A 19456-nucleotide genomic window follows, 5' to 3' on the forward strand; every position below is an offset into this window, starting at 1 on the left:
ATATTTTTCCAAAATCATGTTAATGCTGAAACTGCTTTAACTTTTAAAAGAACCCTACTTCTTAATTTGCTTTGAATTCATTATTTATTAAATGATTGTATGCAACTAAAGCAGTAAAATGATTGATTTTCCTTTTCGTTTCCCCTAATTAATACACGACCTACAATGGCTGTTGGCAAATGGAGTGTAAAGACATTGATTAATATATAAGAACAAGGCAAGCAAACAGGAAGTGGTGTTACTAATTCACAGCCAATGACCATGTACGGTATTAATAGCTAAACTCCTTCCTGTCCTGATCTTAGCAAAATTAAGGATAATCCATTAGTGTTACTTTGATCCATGACCTCTTTGCATGTTTATGATATGTTTGTGACAAAAATTATAAGCCTTGTTTTGTTAACCATGTTTACTGCTTTACATATGTACATACTAGTATCGACTATTTTGTTGTCTACACGTCATGTCAACAGAACAGACATGGTTGACAGATCAGAAAAAGACATTATAAAAATAAAATAAAATAATTTTGAATATTTCTAATATGGGGTCTGCCTATGGTCCAAATGAATAGCATCTTGATGCAATTTTTGTTTTTAACAAAAGATCTTTTAAATAATGCTCATTAAAAACACACAAAGCAAAATAAATATTCTAATGAACTAAAATAAATAGTTGCCACCACAATGGCAAATTTTGGGCCTTGAGCAAGGCCTATTTAACCCATACCTGTTCAGGTGTATGAAAGATAATTGTAGGTCAACCTGGACAAATTAAGGGGAAAATCTATCCTAAGCTATCCTCTGTGGAAAAGATGCTAGACTTTTGATCAAAAGGTTGTGAAATTAGATCTTACCACCACCAAGCTGCCACTTTTGGGCCCTTAAACAAGGCCCTTAACCCTCAACTGCTCAGGTGTATAAGTTATGATTGTAGATTGCTCTGGATAAAGATGACTGCCAAATGCCATTATTGTTTACAATGATCATTTGCAAAGTTCTTGCAAATTTTCTTAGCAATGAAAGAATGCATTAAAAACTTAATATTCTGTTCTTTTTGGCAGCTTGACCCCCTTTTTTCACATGAATGTACTTATTTAAAAAAAACTACTAATAAAAGTCAGCTTGCATTTGATTTAAAGCTTTTTGGACGTAAGGGGAAGGAAGGAAGCAGTGAGGGTGAGAACATCAGTCAGAGGAGCAGCCAGAGAACTCAGACGTGTCTCTCCATGTTGCAGTTTTGCCCATGGCCAGTGCGAGGTGCTGTTGTTGAAGAAGACCATCACTATTTGGTCGCGGTAATACACACATATATATATATATATATATATATATATATATATACATATACATATATCTATATCTATTTTAAATGTACTAAATTAAAGAAAGCCAGACTAACGTCCCGACAGATTCACAACGCCTGATAGCTTTATAAAAAAAGAAAATTACGCACTTTGGATCGTATCATTCGGACAAACTAGTTTTTTTTATGCACTTCTTCGGGAGCCGAATGCGCTTCGGTATTATACGGCTTCTTTACAAACTAGCACTTTAAACTTGGGGAAATAGCGGCGTGGCTAGCAAGAATAGAGACCCGTACTCATCGTAATATTTTATATTTCCAGAATTTTAGGACTACAAAACAGTATAGAACGTGATGTGAGCAGTTTGTGAAAGTTTCGCGAAGTGCCAGAACTACTTCTGACTGGTGGTGTAGACGAGCAGCTGGTAAACCTGTCGGAGCTAAGTCGTGAACTTCACTCGAGCAATAACCCGACCAACTAGTTCGGGTAGTTTTGTACACCGTGTCCTTTGTTCAAACCTTACAGCTTGGAAGGAGGGGGAGAAATGCGACTGCGAAGGGACCATCATTAATGTAATTATCTGGGCTCAGTTATCCGACGGCTTGAAATTGGGACCGGGGACTTTCAGCGCGCGGCCTGCTGGTCAGGCTTTCGCCGCATTAAATTTGCCAGCTCACGCCGCTGCGGGGAGCGCGCAGTCCGGCCGCGCGCCTGAATCGTGCGCCGCCCCGCCGACGAGCCATGGAGAGAATGGAAGTGGACCAATGCGCAGGCGCAGCTGGAAGCAACGGGGGCGGGGCTTTGCGGCGGTCTAACAGCGCCCCCATGATCACCAGTGTCAGGTAAGTAGGACACGTGTGCACGATCTGTTTATCATCATATACATGCTGTGTTTTTAGTATCAGATCCAGAGGATTCCAGAAAGTCTCTGGATTTATTATTAGACCTCTTTTGCGGAAGTGGTAGCTCAGTAATTAAGGCTCAGGTCACAGATCGGAAGGTTGGTGTTACAAGCCCCAGATTTGTCAAGCTACCATTCTTGGGCCCTTAAGCAATGCCCTTAACCCTCTGTGCTCCAGGTGCTTTGTATCTTGGCTGACCTGCATTGGAACCCCTGCTTTCTGACATCACTGGGATATGAGAAAAAAAAAATTTCACTGTGCTGTAATGTGCATGTGAATATTAAGATGCAGTCTCACCTTTACCTTTGGTCCTTATTAAACATCACATGTTTTCTACTGATTGGTTACAGTCCACGTCAGTCTGAGAGACCATCAAAATCAGATGGAGAATATATAAAAATATATACAATATATATGATTGATCTGTTTGAGCTCTAAAATGATTTCCTTTTGAAATCAAAGGCCTTTCACATGATGCGGTTTAAATATGCAGTCGACTGTCCTTACTGAACTAAGAAAATACATGCTCAATAGTATTTGATTTTATGGTTATAGAGAAGTTATAGTAGATAGTGGATTCTACTGATACCGATAGCTAGATTGGATTGTACTTGCCGATAGCCGATTAATTAACCAATGGGTACTGGATGAAAAAAACAAACAAACAAACATAGCATTCCATGTAAAATAGTACACCTTTAATAATAATAAAAAAAAAAAACCATGCATTCAAAATGAAACAAAAAGTAACACTAAATAAAAAACAGTTACATCTAAAATGAATTAAAAAAAGACAAGTCCAAGAAACAGCACATGGCATTAGTGATTCGTCTCTAGAGGCCGCTCTCGTACTGTGTAACGCAACCCGGAAAAACTACAGGTTTGGATTTTTGCAAAATGAATTAATTAATTGTCAAAACCGATGAATCGGTTGACCTCTGCTCATGATCTCACTCAAAAGAGGACAAGTTCTCTTTCAAGTCTAGCTCCTTTCAAGGTTTCATCCTAAAAGAATCCAGGTAATCCAGAAGAAATAATGTTGTCGTATTTTTAACATAAGTAAATTTACATAAAAGTGAAGAGCACGATTCATTTCCATATGCGGTGGCAGCGTGTGAGCATATGATGTTCCATAAGTACTTACTTTTTCTGATGTGTTGCTGTTGTGTTTTACTGGTGCTTTCTGGCTTGTTAATGTTTTTTTTTTATTCACACACCAACATAAAAATCAACTGAATCGAACTGAGAATTAGGCCAAGCACAGAGATAGAATCTGAGGGTTAAAGCACCCATCAATGGCCTTCTGGCAGTGTTGAGGTTTGAACTCCAGCCACTGTTAAAATTGTTATTTAACTCCAGGTTCTTGTGCAATTTAGTTGTGCAACTAGAGTATTTATTACGTGTTGTAGGGTACTTGTGTAATCCCGTCTCAAAATCTGGCGACTGTCTAAATGTAGAGTAGGACAGCGTACAACTGTATGACATAACTTGGTGTAACTCGAGAATATGGTGAACCTCTACACTTTTCCAACAGTGACGGAATGACAGTGTTCAGCTCTAACACTTCGGCTCGGTATCGTCGGAGCAGTGTGTCTGTAAACCCAAGCTGCCCCTCTAGAGTGAGTGTTTATTTATATTATAGGCATTGAGGTGAGCTGTTGTATTGACAGTCATTGTCCAGAGAAAATCAATGCATTGCCTTTATTTTTGTTCTAGACCATGGCTTTTTCCCCGTTCTCCTTGTACGGTGAGAGACCGGATCATAGGTGGCAGGTGAGATCAGAGTCTCAGGAGAGAACAAAAGCAATATTACTACTCACAGTTAATTCATCCGGATTGTTTTCATGTTTAGGTGCATAAGGCTTATTTGGAGAAATAAGGCTCAGTTTGCCTACACTCTTATCTTGATTGTACCGTTTTTATGCTGCAGATGGAAAATATGGAACTCACTCTAAGAGAAAGTTCACAGAGACTAAGGTAATGGTCTATTTCTCAGCATAATGTTGAATGGAACATCATGTAATGCAACAGCGTTTCGAATCAAAAAGCAGCGTTTAATGTTTGACTTTGTCTGTTCATAGTGCCTCTGCGACAGTCCCCTCTCCTCCTCCAACTCCCTGGCACAGGCATCTATCACCAGTGAGTATGATGGACCGCTTCGATTTAATCGCCTTCAAATAATCTCTTAATAATATTTCTCACTCACTCTTATTGTCCCAGGACTTCCATTCCCAAGACTCAGGAGTAACTCCTAATTCTTCCCCCAGCCCAACAAGAAGGTTCAGGGGGTAGGTTTTTATTGTAGTACCAGCACATTAATGAATGGAAAATGCACATTTAATAATATGGTGCATCATTTTGGAGTTTTGGGTTTATTCGAAATTTATGACTCGTTCACGTCTGAGGTAAATGTACCGTTACTTAAAAAAGCTGTTCTTGTTTTTAACACCATTAGAGGGATTGTTGACTCGTTCTGAAGGGGTAATTTTTTTTCACACTTGGGAAGTTCTTAATATTCAGTTGTTTGTTTTTTTTTTGTCAATGCTTGCAGTTTGGAAAAAAAAAAATCTATTATCCCCCCACCCCCCCTCTAATGATTGATCTGCAGAATTAATTCTAATCACGATCAATTTCCGTCTCTAGTAGAATCAAATTGGTTGACATCAAACGATTATTTTTAATACAAGTGAAACAAATACGTGTTCAAGAGTGTGTAAATCTCTAAAATGTGCAGAACAGGGGATTCACCATTGCTATTCAACTATTATGATTATTATTTAACTCAAAATTATGACATTATAACATTATGACCAGGGAAGTGAATGACAGATTATCATCATGGCACCTGTTAGTGGGTGAGATTTATTATGCAGCAATTGAACATTTTGTCCTCAAAGTTGACATGTTAGAAGCACGAAAAATGGGCAAGCATAAGAATTTAAACGAGTTTGACGAGGGCCAAATTGTGATGGCTAGACGATCAGATCATCTCCAAAACTGCAGCTCGTGTGGGATGTTCCTTGTCTGCAGTGGTCCGTATCTATCAAAAGTCATCCAGGGAAGGAACAATGGTGAACCGATGACCGGGTCAGACGAGCTACTGTATCTCAAATTGCTAAAGAAGTTAATACTGTTAATGCTTGAGAGGTCAGGACTGTTTTGGGAGCAAAAGAGGGACCATCACAATATTTGGTGTAATGTTATGCTGATCGGTGTATAAAGGAGACATTTGCTGTATAAAATAAAAAGGGAAATGCCGCCATTAGAAAATTTGCATTTTCTTCTGCTATACTTTACCTATACTTTACTTTAAGATACTTGTGTCTCTTGTGAGAATAAATGTAGGTGTGACTATGGTTGTAAAAAGAAAGCAAAATTCTAATAGATGCTTTTAGCACATCAGGAAAAAATGGTATTAGAATTGAGTTTTGTGCCTGCTAGGATTTTCTTGTTAGCAATATTATAATGATTTACTACAGCTCTATGCAGAAATATCCCCTATATCAAAACTTTTGGAAAACATTGCAGTAGCAGCTTTCTGATTTTCGGCAGGGGTCCTGTAAGTTCGTCTGTGAGATGGCCAGTGGTCACACCTTTAAAAAGAAAAGGTACAAACCGAGTTAAACTTTTATAAATTTTTGTTCCAGGCATAAAATATTGAATGTTATTATATACAAATGACTGCAAAAAACAGTACTACATTCTTGTTTTGTTTTTTTTAACCTTTTTGATCAGGTGGCGTAGAATCAGACGGTCCCCCTAAAAAGCTCTTTGTTGCTGGAGTTACAGATCCTGCCCACATTACTAGTTGCACTGTCAGGTGAGGCCTTAAATACGAAACATCTGTTACACCGTCATGATCAGGGTTTTATTTTCCTCTTCATTCTGTCCGTAGTGTTGATTTTGTGAATTTGTTTTTGATTTTTTTTTTACCCACCCTCTGTGTAGTGTTTCCCAGTCAGCGGACTCGCCCTCAAGCGCTGCATGTCCGAGCCCTCAGAACATCGCACTCTCGCTGTCTCCTCCCTCGCCGTTTACATCCCAGCACCCCAGCATCTAAACCACATTAGTTCACCTGGCAGAGTAAGAACTTTTCTGTCTTTCCTGACCCATGTCCCGAGATCAGCTCTTCATCTCGTTACTCGGTGCTTTAAGGAATGTATTCGGTTCCACGTTATTTTGCAGAATACGTTCAAGGAAAGTTTTATGGTAATGAAAGAAAATGTCTCGGTGGCAGGAACGATGCATTGTTCACAGTTCACTTGCACCAGGACAAGGTTTTTTCTTGCATTAGAAAAATAGGATTTACACTCGCATTCATAACAGTGTTTTCGAGAGCGCATTCAGGTCGCTATTTACACATATGGATTTCTTGTAAGCATGCAAATAGACACGTTTTGCCTTTACAAATCTCATCCATCAGCTATTGAGGTGTTCGGAAAAAGAATATTTAAACATTATTAATTATATCAGTAGCCTGTTTAGGCCACAAGTGTATGCATTCAATTTCTGTATGTTTAACAGGGTCATTTTCATTTTATTTTATTTTTTTCTTATAATTTTTGCATAAAAACTTTTTTAGCAACCCTCTGAAATAACAATAGCAGGCCCTTACATTTTATTATATTTTAGGGGTTCAATTCCACACCAAGCTGCCACTCCTGGGCCCCTGAGCAAGATCCTTAACCCCACAGCTGCTCAGCTGTATACAAATGAAATAAATCCAAGTTGCTCTGCATAAAGGCGCCTTTCCAAATGCTGTTATTGTACGATTTATATCAGGCTAGTCCCTGAATTACAATGGAGATGCGTTACAATGACATCATAGTTTTAAAATAACCGTAGGCCTACTAGCATACCCAGGAGTCTTAAAGAATGGTGATCAGTATGGGGTAATATACTTCATAATTTAACAAATTACAGCACATACAGCACATTTGGCAAAGCAGGGACATACACAGTATCGTAAGGCATAAACTTCACAGTATATACAGTGATGTGAAAAAGTGTTTGCCCCCTTCCTGATTTCTTTTTTTGCATGTTTTTCACACTTGAATGTTTCAGATAATCAAACAAATTTAAATATTAGTAAAAGATGAACACAAGTGAACACAGCATGCAGTTTTTAAATAAAGGTTTTTATTATTGAGGGAAAACAAAATCCAAAACTACATGACCTTGTGTGAAAAAGTGTTTTTGCCTCTTAAACCTAATAACTGGTTGGACCACCCTTAGCAGCAACAACTGCCATCAAGCGTTTGCAATAACTTGCAATGAGTCTGTCACAGTGCTGTAGAGGAATGTTGGTCCACTCATCTATGCAGAATTGTTGTCATTCAGCCACATTGGAGGGTTTTCTAGCCTTTTTAAGGTTTTAAGGCTCAATAGGATTCAGGTCAGGTCTTTGACTAGGCCACTCCAAAGTCTTTATTTAGTTTTTCTTTAGCCATATTGTCCTGCTGCAGAACCCAAGTTCGCTTCATCTTGAGGACACAAACAGTTGGCCAGACATTCTCCTTCAGGATTTTTTGAGAAACAGCAAAATTTGTGGTTCTATTTATCACAGCAAGTCTTTCAGGTCCTGAAGCAGCAAAACAGCCCCAGACCATCACACTACCACCACCATATTTTACTGCTGGTATGATGATGAAATGCGGTGTTACTTTTACGCCAGACATAATGGGACGCACACCTTCCAAAAAGTTAAAACTTTTGTCTCGTCAGTCCACAGAGTATTTTCCCTTGGGGATCAAGATGTTTTCTGGCAAAACTGAGACGAACCTTTGTTCTTTTTGCTCAGCTGCAGTTTTCGTCTTGGAACTCTGCCATGCTGAATATTTTTGCCCAGCTTCTTTCTTTTGGTGGAGTCATGAAAACTGACCTCAACAAGAGGCAAGTGAGGCCTGCAGTTCTTTGGATGTTGTTGTGGTTAACAACAACATCCAACAGCCAACAACATTTTATAACCTTTTAACCTCTTGGATGAGTCGTCGCTGTGCTCTTGGAGTAATTTTGGTCGGCCGGCCACTCCTGGAAAGGTTCTCCACTGTTCCATGTTTTTGCCATTTAAGAATAATGGCTCTCACTGTGGTTCGCTGGAGTCCCAAAGCTTTAGAAACAGCGGTTAAGACGCTGGGTTACCGATCGGAAGGTCGGGGGTTCAAGCCCCGGTATCGCCAAGCTTCCACTCTTGGGCCCTTGAGCAAGGCCCTTAACCCTCTATGCTCCAGGGGCGCCATATCATGGCTGACCCTGCGCTCTGACCCCAGCTTCTAAGCAAGCTGGGAAGAACAAATTTCACTGTGCTGTAATGTATATGTGACAAATAAAGGCTATGCTATTTTCCAGACTGCTAGATCTCAATTACTTTCTTTCTCATTTGTTTCTGAATTTCTTTGGATCTCGGCATGTCTAGCTTTTGAGGATCATTTGGTCTACTTCACTGTCAGGCAGGTCCTAATTAAGAGATTTCTTGATAGTGAACAGGTGTGGCAGTAATCAGGCCTGTGTGTGGCTAGAGAAATTAAACTCAGTTTTAACAGGAGGCAAACACTTTCACACAGGGCCATGTAGTTTTGGATTTTGTTTTCCCACAATAATAAAAACCTTCATTTAAAAATCACATGTTGTGTTCACGTGTTATGCAAACACGTAAAAAACATGCAAAAAAATAAGAAATCAGGAAGGGGGCAAAAACCTTTTCACACCACTGTATATACATAGACACAAAAATACATACATGGCCATTTCTTTTCTTTGTTTTTTTTTTTTCCATTTGCACAGTGTTAGACATTAATAATGTAAGTCTAGATTACATTATCTAAATGGGATCATATTTCCATATTTTTTGTTAGGGGTATTGTAAAAAAACCCAAAAAACAACAAAAAAAGAATTATGGGATGTACAGTATTTGCTGATTACCGAATTTTATTTTTTGCTGACATGCATTAATGTTTCCAAGACAGTCTTTGAGCAGGATTGTTGTGGATCAAACACTGACTAGAAAGCGTCGAGCCACGTTACATTTCAGAATTGCGTCTCAGCAGCTAAATTCCAACCTTATATTTCAATCGTAGCATTGATTTTACTTCGTGAGGATGTAGAGAAGGAACTTTCTTGGAAGATTTCTTGAAACGCTCTTGCCTTTCCTTCATTTTAGCTTTATTGCTGGTACAATGAAATGCCTTGTAAAGTAATTCCAAAGATATTTGCACATATTGTGTGTCTCCTGTTTAAATTAATACCAATGGATCTCAATCGAGTTGTGAAAAGGATCGTGCAATATGGATATAAGTGCATCATGGAATAGAATAGAAGTCTGATTCTTTTTTTTTGTTTTTCAACATTGTCTTCTCTCTTTGCTTTTTTTTTTTCCTGAAATGAACATATTGATCATTGAAATGTAAATGTATTATTTATGTAAATTCACAAATTGTCAATTTTGTTTCAAAACTATATTTCAGTAATTTGGACTTTTTTTTTTTGGTTGGAGAACAGACATCACTTGAAAAACGGTTTTAGGTTTGTAAATTTTTGTCGTTTATTTCTCTCACTTAAATGGGAAGCTCATTATCTGCATTTTACTTTTTTTTTTAATGGATGAAGGACGAGTGTTAATCAGTGTCTGTTACAAAGCTGGGATATGAGGCCAGGGAAATTATTTTAAGCATATGGAGCATTATATAATATAATTTTAAAAAGAAAACATACATACAACTCTTGCCTCTTGTGTTTGACATGTAAATATGATATAGCCACAATGAACTGAAGAGGAAGTATTTTTCTGAATTGTAAAATAAAGCAATGAGGTATATAAAGATATATTCATTCCCTCTGAGCATATTCTGCACCGCTTATCGTCTCATTTCTAGTAGATACAAAATGCTTTAAATTTTGAATTTGTATTTTACGTTGTAAATATCGATCAGGAAAATAAAGATACTGTATTTAACCCCTTTATTTATTTATTTAATGATGCATTGTGTCAAGACCCATTGGTAAAAAAGTCAATGGGAGCGGTCACTACCCTTTTTGACAATAAAGAGTATTTTAAAATATAATACAAAAACAAAACTAGCGTAGCTGTAGGAGTTTTACTCAGTCATCTAAAACGTTTAATGTCTAAAGCCAGTCTTGACTTTAAGCTCATTGTATCTAGCAAATTTAAAAATACCTTTTTGGTATCATAAAATTGAGAGTTTAAAATTGGGTTTTCTCTATTTTTCTTTGATCAGTGTTCATTTATTAGCCTGAATGTCGCATCATCTTGTCTGCATTGGTCTTCCACTAACAGTTCAGTGAATGGATTTCACCGGGAAAGCAGTGGCAGGTCGCTGGAGTTCATAATAAGGCTGGAGTCCAAACTCAGACACTCTGAAAGGAAAAAGAAGAAAATTTACTGGTTTAATGGGATTAACATTCTTTTAGTAATCGTTTGCTACACTATACACCGATCAGGCACGACATTATGAAATAACATTATGACCGGTGAAGTGAAAAACACTGGCACGACTGGGTCAGGGCATCTTCAAAACTGCAGCTCTTGTGGGACGTTCCTCGTCTGCAGTGGTCAGTGTGTATGAAAAGTGGACCAAGGAAGGAACAGTGGTGAACCGGCGACAAGTTCGTGGGTGGCCAAGGCTCATCGATGCATGTGGGGACCGAAGGCTGGTCTGTATGGTCCGATCCAACAGACGAGCTCCTGTAGCTTAAATGCTGAAGAACTGAATGCTGTTAATGCAGGACTGTTTTATGGCAGCAAAACAGGGACGAGCACAATATTAGGCAGGTGGTCACAATGTTATTCCTGATCAGTCTATATCCATAAGTTTGTGGATGCCTGACCATCACTCATTTTATGTCTGAGTTTCTGAACATAGATGAAACAGATTTAGTCCCCATTTACTGTTATTATAACCTCCACTCTTCTGCGTCTGTCCTTCTGCTAAATGTTGGTGCATTGCATTCAGCCACCATAGGACACAGGTGAGAAGTGAAATAACAGCTTCATCCTTCATCAGTTCAGCTGTGCTGAGGTCAAGGGTCTGTGCAGGACACTCAGATTCCTTCACTTCACAAACCATATCTTCCATATGTGCACAGTCACATTGTCATGGTGGAACATGTTTATGACTTATTTCCAGTGAAGGAAAATACAGCAATACAGCATGCAAAGGCATTCTCTACAGTGGTGCTATTTTCCTATTTGGGGAGGAACAATACTATAGAAATTAAACTTGGATATATTTAAGAGTAGTCAATGTGCATCTCTCTCTCTCTCTCTCTCTCTCTCTCTCTCTCTCTCTCTCTCTCACACATATGCATTAACATTATAATGCATTACAACCTTGCATTCAATTTATAAGCTTTCAATTATAAAAAAAAAATTCTATCCAATTTATTGAATACACATTCAAGCTCACTCTTACCTTGGTCAAAATTGTTTTTCTTGGTAGAACCCTCTCCTAATCCTTCCATATCCACCAGATCACTGTTGACATCGGAGTCATTCAGGGCACTGAGTGTCACATCTGATGCAAAAGGCCATTGGGTTAACTCACTGGGTTGTTTGCAAGTAATCAAGATACTGAAACGACATGCTGAAGGATGTTTTCGCACTGGTCACCTGCAGTTTTTGGCTTTTTGATAGCGTGTGCCAAAGAAGAAGCCCGCTGCAATCCTGTTGTCACGGCTTGTGAGATTGGAGTCATGGATGCTGGAGTCGCTGCTAGCGTTTTCTTCACAGTCTTTTGGGGTGGCTCTGATGACAGCGGGACTCTGTTGTCCTCATAGAGCTTCCTCTTTACTGTGGTCTTAATCTGGGCACTGAGAGATTTAAAGTGCATCATCAGATATCATCTGTGTGAAGAACAACACAACCGGCCCAATGCTGATTATAAAACAGAGTTTTAGCGCTTTTTCACCAACAATATAATTTTTTTTTTTAAATAGAGTACCACATAATTTTTATCCATTTATAGTTATGGGTGAATGTCTACCAAACATCGTTCTTTTACCGCCCCCTTTCCCCCCACTCTTGAATTCAGTAAAACAGAGAATACATCCTGTCATGTTAATCCGTACCTGAAATTACCCTGTAGACTTTCCTCGGTCTGGAAAATTAACTTTAATGTAACATAGCGTAAAACTGTTACTTCTGACCGAAAAAAAATTAATTAAAAAAAGAACTGACACTGGAGACTCCTCCCATAAATAGTGATTTTTCCAAAATGATTTACTCTGTAGCTAATTCAACACCGTCTGAATAAGAGTGAAGAAAACAGTGAAATTTAACATCATATTGTGAATCAGTAAGAAACAATATGTCTACAGACAGAACCAACAATAGGCTGGTTCAAACTTACACTGTGCGCTCTTTAATGACAGAGCTGATGTTGTTCAAATCATCACCAAATCGGCTGACAGCTGAACGCAGCATCTCAATTTCAGTCTCTGTCCACTTGGCTCTAAAAGTGAAGTGTTGAAATAGGGGATAAGCAGCAGACCTTCTAAAAGGGCTGTAAGAATCATGGAACAGTCAAAGAAAAAGTCCACCTTTAAACATAAAATGATTACAAATACCCATGATGTGTCTAACTTTGGATGTTAATTTCTTGGCTTGTGCAGTCACAATGTGGTGTAAAAAGTGGGGACATTTCACAAACTCAATTAGTCAGGTTTGAAAAAGAGCTGAAGAGCAAGAGCTTATTTTCTCGCCGTATTTCAGTGACATTTAGATGTCAGGATCAGCGGTGCAGAAAAAAGATTTTTATATGAAAACTTAATTTCCATTCTAATTATATAATATATGGTTTCTATCATAATAAAATAAAAATTTGCCACAAACCAGCTCATTTATGATTTCAAAATATCTGGAAATAAATAAAGCAATAAACAGAATACGTTACTCTGTAATCTGCCTTAGATGGCCTTCTTGATTATCAAAGTGATTATTAAAATCACTGACATTTAATACTTAGCCTAAAGAATCAAAATGAAATCTGCAAATTCTACAAGAAAAACAGAATAGAGCCCTGAGGGTCTATAAATGATAATTAATGGAATTGATTTACTAGAAATATTTTTGGAACCTACATATGTTGTTGTAAAGAATTTCATTCAGGTTTTTATATTACAATTATAATTTTATATTATAAAATATTTTATACAAAATATGTTTAATATTATAATATATTTCTTTTCGAGTTACATATATGTTTTAGTTTTTTTTGTGATGCTTGTTGTTAGAAATAAGTGTGACACAGGGCTGGTGTATAGAACTACACCCTGAAAGATTAGCTTCATTCAATAATAAATATTCGTTGGGTTTAATCCACGATTCTGTTAAACACACTACATTAAACTCCTGATCAGCACTAATTTTATATATAATCAGCGCTATTTATGTAAGAGAGCTAATGTTTCACAATCCTTTCTTCAGATCAAATAATGCTTTTCAGTGCATTCAGTCGTACTGAATTTTATGTTAATGAAGTGACTAAAACAAACTTCTACAATATTGGTTTTGCTCAGGGTCAATACGGTGAACCCTAAGTGACAACTCAAGTGCGGATAGCAGACGGTCAGTTTAGCCTGCTTGTCTGCTTCCTGGCTTTGCAAAAATACATGGATCTGTATCAGTAATCAGTCCCCCCCCCCACTTCTCATATATGGAATGGTGGCCAAAATTAAAAGTCACACTGGACTAACTTTGGTCCGCAGGCTCCAGTTTGGGCACCTCTGGTGTGTGTGTGTGTGTGTGTGTGTGTGTGTGTGTGTGTGTGTGTGGGTATTTAAATATATTATATTATAAATATTTATAGAAATGTCTTTGGGTTTAATTCATGATTCTGATAAACACAGTACATTAAACTCCTGATCAGTAATTTCATTTCTAATCAGCACTTTTGATGTAAGAGCTGAATTGAATGTTTCGTTAGGTAGGTAGAAAGTTAGATAGATTGATAGGATTGATGAAGTCTTGGAAAAAACCTGAAAGCCATCTCTTAATTAGAATGCAATCTGACCAATATGTTGATGAAGGACCTTTAGCAGAACATCAGGTTCACTCCAGACATTGAAATGCAAACTGTTCAGGTGGGCTTTTCCCCTGAAATAATCACTGCAACTCTTTCAAAATAAAAAGCTATCCCTTATGCACAGCTGAACAAATTCAGGTCATGCAATGCTCTTGTGTATTGAGTGGTCATGAAGTGAACTCTTACCCTGCAGGAGAGGAATCAGCTACAGGATGCAGCTGCATGGTGAGTTCACCCAGTTTACTAAAAGCAACTCCTGCCGCAGAGAAGATCTCGCCCACCTATTTACAGCACATAAAGCGCCTTAAATCAGAATTACAGCATTCATCAGGCATTTTATGACACCAAACAGGTGAACAATCTTACCTTTGCTGAAGACGAAGTCATTCTAGCAAAGTTTCCTGGCACAATAACAGTCAGCTAACGTTTCACAGCTAACGCCGATGTGGTTATTAAAAAAAAAAAAATACTAACTGACTAACTATATACAATTAATATTTAACCCAAGTTTGAAAAACGTTTTTTCAAATATTAAACAATTTGTAACCACTAAATTATATCAATTATATCTTGTTTTTGTTATTAACGCGCTATGCTAGCCATCCCACAATGCAAGGCAAACCCGGTGTGTTTTTGCGTATGATTGGTCGGAAGTTATCGAATCCGGAGCGAAGAAGACGAACGCGGACGGAAAAAGCCGAGCGGAGCCGAGCGGAGCCGAAGAGGTCTAGCGACCATATTTATCGCGTTTGCGGCCGCCGTCGTTTTTCCTTTCCAATAGTTTTGAATTATTTTTCCTGTCTGCTATTATTTTAATCATTGACAATGCCGTCTCTGCTATTTTGCGGGCCCAAATTAGCCGCCTGTGGGATTGTGTTAAGCATCTGGGGTGTCATCATGTTGGTAAGAGCTGGCCTTCATCTCCGTTTCATTGATCGCTCGCTGAAATTTCCATTCTCTCCTGTTCATCATGCTTGTAAAAAGGGTTGAGACGATAATCATAATCGAAATAATTTGTAAACACCATCTAATCTTTCTGTAGTGTTTTTTTTTTCCTTTTCTTCTGTAATGTATTGTGTGACCCTGAGAGTCTGGGTGTTGTTTTTATGATCAAGGGGATGCTGGGGATCTTCTTCAGTGCTAAATCCGCTGTGCTGATCGAGGACGTTCCCTTTACTGAGGAAGACATCAGGAACGAGTGAGTGGTTTCTATCATGGGTTAGAGTACATGTTCATTAATACATTCAATCAGTCACTCGTTTATTTATTCATTTATTATTATGGTTATTATTGTTATTTGGGGTGACATCATAATGCAGCATTTAGTGTTAAGGTATACAAACTGACCTTTGCCTGGATTAAAAGGTTGCAGACAGACAGACGGATAGATAGATTTCAAACGAACTACCTGCCCTCACCACATCCATAAACTTCCTCTTTGGTCTTCCTCTTTTCCTCCTTCCTGGCAGGTCCATCCTCAGCATTCTCCTACCAATATACCCCATGTCCCTCCTCTGCACATATCCATCTCAATCTCACGTTCCTCACCTTGTCTCCAAAACGTCCTACATGCGCTGTTCCTCTAATAAACCCGTTTTCAATCCTGTCCATCGTTGTCACTCCCAACGAAAACCTCAACATCTTCAGCTCTGCTACCTCCAGCTCCACCTCCTGTCTTTTACTCAATGCCACTGTCTCTAAACCATACAACATGGCAGGTCTCACCACATTCTTATAAACGTTCCCTTTCGTTAATATTGCCACCCAAAAATAATAATAATAAATGAACTAACTGATATTGTTTTATCGACATGCAAGCGCTGACTAGTGCTTATTCCAGATATCCTTTCCAGATCCAGTGTGCTTAATATGTATGCAAAGATAGGTGTCATCACACCTACACATGTCTGCGAGGTGCTCTACTAACACCCTTGCAATTGAATGAGCACAAATCTCCACAAACACACTCCACAAAATCTCAGAACATCTCAGAAGGGTGCAGTAGAATGGGGACTAAATATAGAGTAGGATGTTCTAAAAGGACATACGAATATTTCACAAACATTTCCAACTTCCTGAGCAATGCAAATAACATTTTGCTTTTCAGTCTGGTATGTTTCCTGGATGTCCCTAATGAAGAGCAGTTGATGTATAGAATGTTTTTTTTTTTTTTTTTTTTTTATGTATTTTTAAATATATTTTTATATATAGAATACTTAATTTTTTTAAATTATATTTCATGTATATTTGTTTTTGTTTCTTCTACACTGAAGTAGGCTCTGGCAAAAGAATTTCCTTTGGGATTAATAAAGTTCTATCTTCTGTTTTGACATGGAATATCACATGACTGAAAGCCACTTTACCACATGTAACACCATTTTCTGTTTCATATCTCTTATCTGTACCCACAGCAAAAACCCACCCCAGGCAATCTACAGCCTATACAACCAAGTGGCGATCAACTGCTTCATTGCTGCGGCCGTCTACGTTGGAGTCGGTGCCATCTCTCTCTGCCAGGTTCGCCTGAACAAGCGCCAGGATTACATGGTGACATAAGCAGAGGATATTCAGCGGTCGATCAAATCTTCTAAACGTTATTTATTTGCAGATCACTTTATTTATTATAATGGATCGGTTGTTGTAGCAGTTTGAGGTTTTTGTCTTTAGGAAAAATGGAAAATTATGTTAAAAAAAAAAATTTGTATGATCTATCATTGATCAGCAAAACAGCTGTAAAATGCTCTTATGCATGTATGTGAAGATGGATGTTCTGTGAATTACACATTCCTATAGCAGATAACCCTAAAATAAATGAATCACTGGACCACACACAATGTTAACTGCATCATTCTATAGGCAAAAACCAAGTGACTTTAGTGTGAAAACGTTCCTGTCTATTAATGTGTGGCTCTTTATAGTAATAGGAACGTGTTGTTATTATTGTGATTTATGTATTCATCTCTTTGTGTTGGAAATTATACCTCCTCATACTAATTACATTTTTCCCTTTTCTTCATCTACATTATATGAATGTAATGGCAGTGAGACATTACTCTGAAAAAACATGAAGTGAAAATAAAATGCTTATTTCAATATGGGGACTTTTTTTATTTGTAACAAATTGGTGAGACGTCACTTAAAAAAGTAAGTGATAATTTGTTTGAGTGGGGAAAATAAAGGTTCAACAAGAAAAAACACAAAGCAGTACAAATGTATAGTTAATATAAAAAAAAAAAAAACAAACATGGGTTTTCTGACAAAGCCATGGTTCAAGAACCTAGAACAAAATTTTCTTGCAACTCTGACTAAATCTATGTTATGCTCATACATTTGCAATAAAACAGAAATGCAAACATCGGTTCCATCATGTCTGGGAATCGAGCATCATCTCACAGGTACGTCTCAGTTCGCCCAGTTTGACACGGGCGTATTCAGCACGGTTGAGGGCCATCTGGCAGTCCTTTCGTGCCGAGTATGTTGACCCTTCATGAGGCTGACCGGTCGCCACCTGTACTCAAATGGAAAAGGAGAAAGTGCACACTCGTTTCTCAGGTGATTCGAAATTACTTTTCACACAAATGTGTTGCATTTGTTTGAAGCGTGCAAGTCCTTCGCCATTTACTTTCCTTAATACTTTACCACTGTTTACATACAATTGGATTCTATACAAGAACATGTAATTCACAATAGCCTACATGATGGAAAAGAGAACAGATAAGCTCACCTGTGTAAGATAGCGGATCTGAGAGCTGAGCTCGCTTTCGATCCTGTTAATTGAGGTCTGAAACTGGTTGAGCTGCCGATCTAATAAATTTGAATTGTGCTTCTCCTTGGACAACTCCAGCACTATGGTTCCTAAAGTATAACAGCATTTACAAACAATTATGATTAATGATTTGATTACTATGATTAATTAATGTCTTTTGTTACTGACACTACGACACTCTAAAGCAGAACTATACATTGTACACACACGCATATACAGTATGCAACCGTTACACTCTAATACTCTTTTTCACTGATCTTCATTCAAGTTGTCTACCATATTTTAGCTATTTGACCATGTACCCTTTCTGGGAAAATGTGGTTTCTTGGCAGAGAAACTTGTCATTAGATTTAGAAAGATTTGTAGGACTTTCGGTACTCTTGTGAAAACAGCTTTAATACCATATTTTAAGTATCCGGTTTGTTTGCTGATTAGCCTTGCTGATGCAAAAGTATGATTTTATGTCTGCCAAAGTCTGAAATCATTGAAATTTTGAATGCGAATGAAAGTTGGTCTTATAAAAAAAAAAATCAGCTTCAGGACATTGCTGAATGCAACAAAAGTATAATGACTATGAAAGGACTAGGAAATCAACAGAGATGAGAATTCAAATGATGAAAAGTGCTGCACATCAAGTTGTTTGTTATGAAAGAATTTGTCACAGCGTCAGATAAGCAAGTGGCAGCCTTCATGTACCTTTCCAGACTACTTTTCTAGAAGTCTGAGGCTGAAGTCAACACCAATAAGACTTTGGTGTTGACTTCACCCTCAGACTTTGCCAGGCCATAGATAAAGATCCTGGAGTGTAAGGAATTTCACAGGGAAGAAGAAAAAGCATTGTCGAGGTGCTTTAGAGTTTCACGACCATCGTGAACTAGCCAAAAACTATGTGGAAGTAATATTTTTTTGGGAGCAAGGAAAGGCGTCCTCTAGGACCAGACACTGAACACTAATACCATGGATTATATAATGAGAAAATAATGTAAAATTAAATTTTGGGGCTGCTTCATTAAAAAAATATTATCAATTTATCAATGTCCTGAATAAATACATTTGGCGCATGCGCATTAAAGTAAACCGGTGTTTTTCTTTTTTTTTTTTTACTGTTTAAACAGTGTGAGCTGCTGTTAGAGAACCGTAGTCCACCTGGCCCACCACCTTCTGACCAACCGACACTTCGGCAGCACTTTGGTGTGTGTGAAACAGTTAAAAGATGTTTGATATTATAGACCTTCTCTGGATTTAATATAAAGGAAGTTCACTCCTAGCGACATTCCAAGAAACCCATCAGACAAGCAGATGAACGCAGACAGACACCTGCACACTGAAGAACGACCGCGATCTCCTTTTCCACATCCTCCAGAGCCCGTAACCGTTCATTAGCCATTGTTTACACCTTTCTAATGCAGCTTCTACAGGAGAACGCATATGATTAGCAAAAAC

At 38.0% G+C, this 19456-nt stretch overlaps 4 protein-coding genes across 6 annotated transcripts; 2 read left to right on the forward strand and 2 right to left on the reverse strand.

Moving 5' to 3' along the window:
• Positions 1–1207: 1207 nt before the first annotated feature.
• On the forward strand, positions 1208–10160 carry LOC310740961 (P2R1A-PPP2R2A-interacting phosphatase regulator 1). Of its 2 annotated transcripts, XM_083568250.1 has the most exons (11): positions 1208–1297; positions 1628–2148; positions 3743–3827; positions 3925–3981; positions 4139–4185; positions 4290–4347; positions 4429–4496; positions 5761–5816; positions 5944–6028; positions 6157–8331; positions 8540–10160. In XM_083568250.1, exons 2-10 carry the CDS (start codon positions 2048–2050, stop codon positions 6266–6268), a joined length of 669 nt encoding a protein of 222 aa, XP_083424376.1. In that variant the 5' UTR covers positions 1208–1297; positions 1628–2047; the 3' UTR covers positions 6269–8331; positions 8540–10160. The 2 variants fall into 2 exon arrangements, with proteins under 2 accessions (XP_083424376.1, XP_083424375.1); XM_083568249.1 differs by lacking the exon at positions 1208–1297 and having other exon boundaries at positions 1313–2148.
• bacc1 (BPTF associated chromatin complex component 1) lies at positions 9725–14891 on the reverse strand. The gene is made up of 6 exons (XM_083568252.1): positions 14614–14891; positions 14434–14528; positions 12574–12675; positions 11835–12034; positions 11638–11739; positions 9725–10582 (listed from the first exon to the last, which is right to left on the reverse strand). The coding sequence occupies exons 1-6, from the start codon at positions 14632–14634 to the stop codon at positions 10518–10520; spliced, it is 585 nt and encodes a 194-aa protein (XP_083424378.1). The 5' UTR covers positions 14635–14891; the 3' UTR covers positions 9725–10517.
• On the forward strand, positions 14364–17340 carry rnasekb (ribonuclease, RNase K b). Of its 2 annotated transcripts, none has more exons than XM_083568255.1 (3): positions 14364–14472; positions 15363–15445; positions 16659–17340. In XM_083568255.1, exons 1-3 carry the CDS (start codon positions 14389–14391, stop codon positions 16801–16803), a joined length of 312 nt encoding a protein of 103 aa, XP_083424381.1. In that variant the 5' UTR covers positions 14364–14388; the 3' UTR covers positions 16804–17340. The 2 variants fall into 2 exon arrangements, with proteins under 2 accessions (XP_083424381.1, XP_083424382.1); XM_083568256.1 differs by lacking the exon at positions 14364–14472 and adding an exon at positions 14909–15150.
• On the reverse strand, positions 17332–19428 carry med11 (mediator complex subunit 11). The gene is made up of 3 exons (XM_083568254.1): positions 19331–19428; positions 17972–18102; positions 17332–17755 (listed from the first exon to the last, which is right to left on the reverse strand). The coding sequence occupies exons 1-3, from the start codon at positions 19398–19400 to the stop codon at positions 17612–17614; spliced, it is 345 nt and encodes a 114-aa protein (XP_083424380.1). The 5' UTR covers positions 19401–19428; the 3' UTR covers positions 17332–17611.
• Between the last annotated feature and the right edge of the window lie 28 nt (positions 19429–19456).

The sequence above is a fragment of the Silurus aristotelis genome, assembly GCF_946808225.1.
Source record: "Silurus aristotelis genome assembly, chromosome: 18".
Classification (NCBI taxonomy): Eukaryota; Metazoa; Chordata; class Actinopteri; order Siluriformes; family Siluridae; genus Silurus; species Silurus aristotelis.